At 36.0% G+C, this 2,809-nt stretch overlaps 1 protein-coding gene across 1 annotated transcript; it reads right to left on the bottom strand.

The window, feature by feature from the left end:
* Window positions 1-351: 351 nt before the first annotated feature.
* Window positions 352-1,936, bottom strand: LOC11418773 (arogenate dehydratase 3, chloroplastic). The gene has a single exon (XM_003606209.4). It carries the CDS (start codon window positions 1,747-1,749, stop codon window positions 496-498), a length of 1,254 nt encoding a protein of 417 aa, XP_003606257.1. The 5' UTR covers window positions 1,750-1,936; the 3' UTR covers window positions 352-495.
* Window positions 1,937-2,809: the final 873 nt, after the last annotated feature.

Raw genomic sequence — 2,809 nt, 5'->3', positions numbered from 1 at the left:
GCAAAAACTTCAAATATAAAATATCTATGACCTCACAGAAACATCCAACGTTTTTTTTGGGTACAAAACATCCAACATATTTAATTTCTAACTAAGGCTGTTTTGGCCTTTTGTGGATACAGTCATAAATATACACAATATATTAATAATCAACCCACCTAACTTCAGCACCATTTTTTGACTAAATATTCAATCACCAACCCTAAACTCAAGTACAATGTACATGCACTCTCTTTTCAAATCTAATTCATCTGAAAATCCCATAAAAAAACATCTACTATATTCTAAAATCATAACAAACAAAAAAATAGCAAAAATGCAAAGATATAAATTGTAAAAGGCAAATGAAAGTATTTAAACAATTTTGGATATTTTTTTCCTTCACAAATTTGAACTTTTATAACAATTAACATGATAAGAGTAAGACACACTATATATTTTAATTTTTGTTTTATATCAAGATTTAACTAAGATCAATATCAAAGCAAATCTCCCCTATGAGAAAGTAGAAGAAGGACTCCAAGGTGTCATATCCATAGGATAACTCCCCAAAACTCTTAAGAAAGATGTAAACTCTTGAACTTCAGCAAGTGCATTTTGTGCCCTAACCTCAGCCATAGAAGCCTCAAAATCAATATAAAACATATACTCAAAATGTTTAGCTGTTCCTTCACTTTCATCATCCACAACTCGAATCGGACGGCCACGATGAGGCCTAGATTCAATCTTAGTTAAGCTGATATTCCTAAACGCAAAAGCTGAAAGCACTTTAAAAAGCACTGAAGTTCCTTTATCATGAGCAAAAACAATACTTGTTTTGAAAGGACGATCGGTTCTTGGAATAATGGGTTCTCTTGCCAACATAACAAACCGTGTCACGTTATTTGGATCATCTTGTATTCCATCAGCTAAGATATTTAATCCGTAAAGCTCTGCAGCGCGTGCGCTGGCGATAGCAGCAGTGTCGCGGAGGTTATTTGCAGTAATAAACTCCGCGGCACCAGCTGTATCGTCAACGGCCTCACGCGCTACGTTGAGGCCGAGCTTTGTTAACGTGTTTTCGCATTGAGCTAATGCTTGTGGATGCGAAATCACGCGTGTTAAATATTCTTTTCGGACTCCTGGAAGTGCGAGGAGGCAGTGGTGGACGGGGAGCTGAACTTCTCCGACGATATGGAGGCGGTGACGGAGGAGGAGGTCGTAGTTTCGGTGGATAGATCCTCCAAGGGAGTTTTCAACCGGTAGGACTGCACGATCAGCAATCCAGAGTTCTACCGATTGAAAAGCTACCTCGAATTGATCACACGGCATGGCTTCGCTGTTCGGATAAGCTTTTCCGGCAGCGGCTTCGGAGTATGCACCGGGAACTCCTTGGTACGCGACACGGAGAGTTGAGCCGTGCATCGGTGCCGGAGATAGGTCGGTGATGCTAAGTGGCTTTGGTTGAAGTGATTTATTGTTTCCGATTGGGACGAGCTGAAGATCAGTTACGGCGTTGTTGTGGCCGTTGACGGCGGAGACATGGTCGTTTCCGGTGACCGGTGATTCATCTCGCTGTGAATTTACCTTGCTTGATAAAATAGCGCATGAGCTTTGCCAATCGGCTCGGTTTGAACCGGTGGAGAATTCAAAACCGTATCCGCATTTAACGCTTATTCTCGTTGGAGCTGAACCGATCCGGTTTAACGAGGGGCGAACCCGGTTCAGATAGGTAAGGGAATTGGAAGACGGTGTAGTAAGGGAATTCATATTGATGAAAATTACGAATTTGCCACTTATTGAATATGCTAAAGTTTTTGGAATTGGATTGTGAAATTTTTTGGTTGAAGCTTGGTGTTCTCTTTGAAGAAAGGAACCTCAAGCTGAGAAGAAAGAGGGTGGTTAAGGGTATATATATATATATGTATGAAAAATGTAGGTGGTGTGAAAAGTAAATGAGAGAGAATGGAAAGTCTTGATTGGGGATGGTGTGAGTGTGTAAGGTTGTTCGGTCAATCCTACACCTACCCCCAAGGGTATTTCCCTTTCCTTCTCTAACTTTGTATATGGCTATATGCCATTTCTTTATCATATTTTAATGTCTACTTAATTAATCGGTACTTCCCCTAGTGCCTATTTCTATATAAAGAGAAGAAGAAAAAAAAAATTAAAATTTAGGGAATTTGTTTATTATTGTACCTTATTAATATATTTTGAGTATATGTTTCTACCTAAAAAATTAGAAATTGTGATATATTGAATGTATTCATGAACTTGAAATATTCATTTAATCGATAAATATACTTTAAAAGTTACAAATATATATGGCAAACAGAAGATTTTAAAAGATCTCGCATAATTGGGATCATAGGAGTATCTCATATGATTGTGTATTTTAAGTTGAATTATGATTTTATTTAGAAGGTTGAATTATGAATGTTGATAACATATAATTATGTGCAGGTTGTTTCTGAGATTTTAGTGGTTTAGGTCGAACCTACAATTTGAGTTTTAAATAATAATTATATAAAAAATATAAATTTTTAAAGTGTGAAAATAATTTGTTTGAAGAGGATAGTTTTTACTACGTTAATATATATTATCCAACAAAAACATCAAAATTCATAACAAAAATTGAGTTTTTATTTAATATTTAAATGTTCATTAAAAATAATTCTTACGGGTTTTTCTAGATGCAAATTCGTTAATAATATGTTTACATTATATCACATCAATACATAAAATTGCTAGATCATTCAATCTTTCTTGTGGCATTGATGATCTCAACTAGTTTTCAATAATTGTAACTTTGAAAAACTTCTCTAGGAAA

Source organism: Medicago truncatula, chromosome 4, assembly GCF_003473485.1.
Source record: "Medicago truncatula cultivar Jemalong A17 chromosome 4, MtrunA17r5.0-ANR, whole genome shotgun sequence".
Taxonomy (NCBI): domain Eukaryota; kingdom Viridiplantae; phylum Streptophyta; class Magnoliopsida; order Fabales; family Fabaceae; genus Medicago; species Medicago truncatula.
The sequence above is the reverse complement of the archived record's forward strand: the minus strand, read 5'-3'. Positions and strand labels throughout refer to the sequence as shown.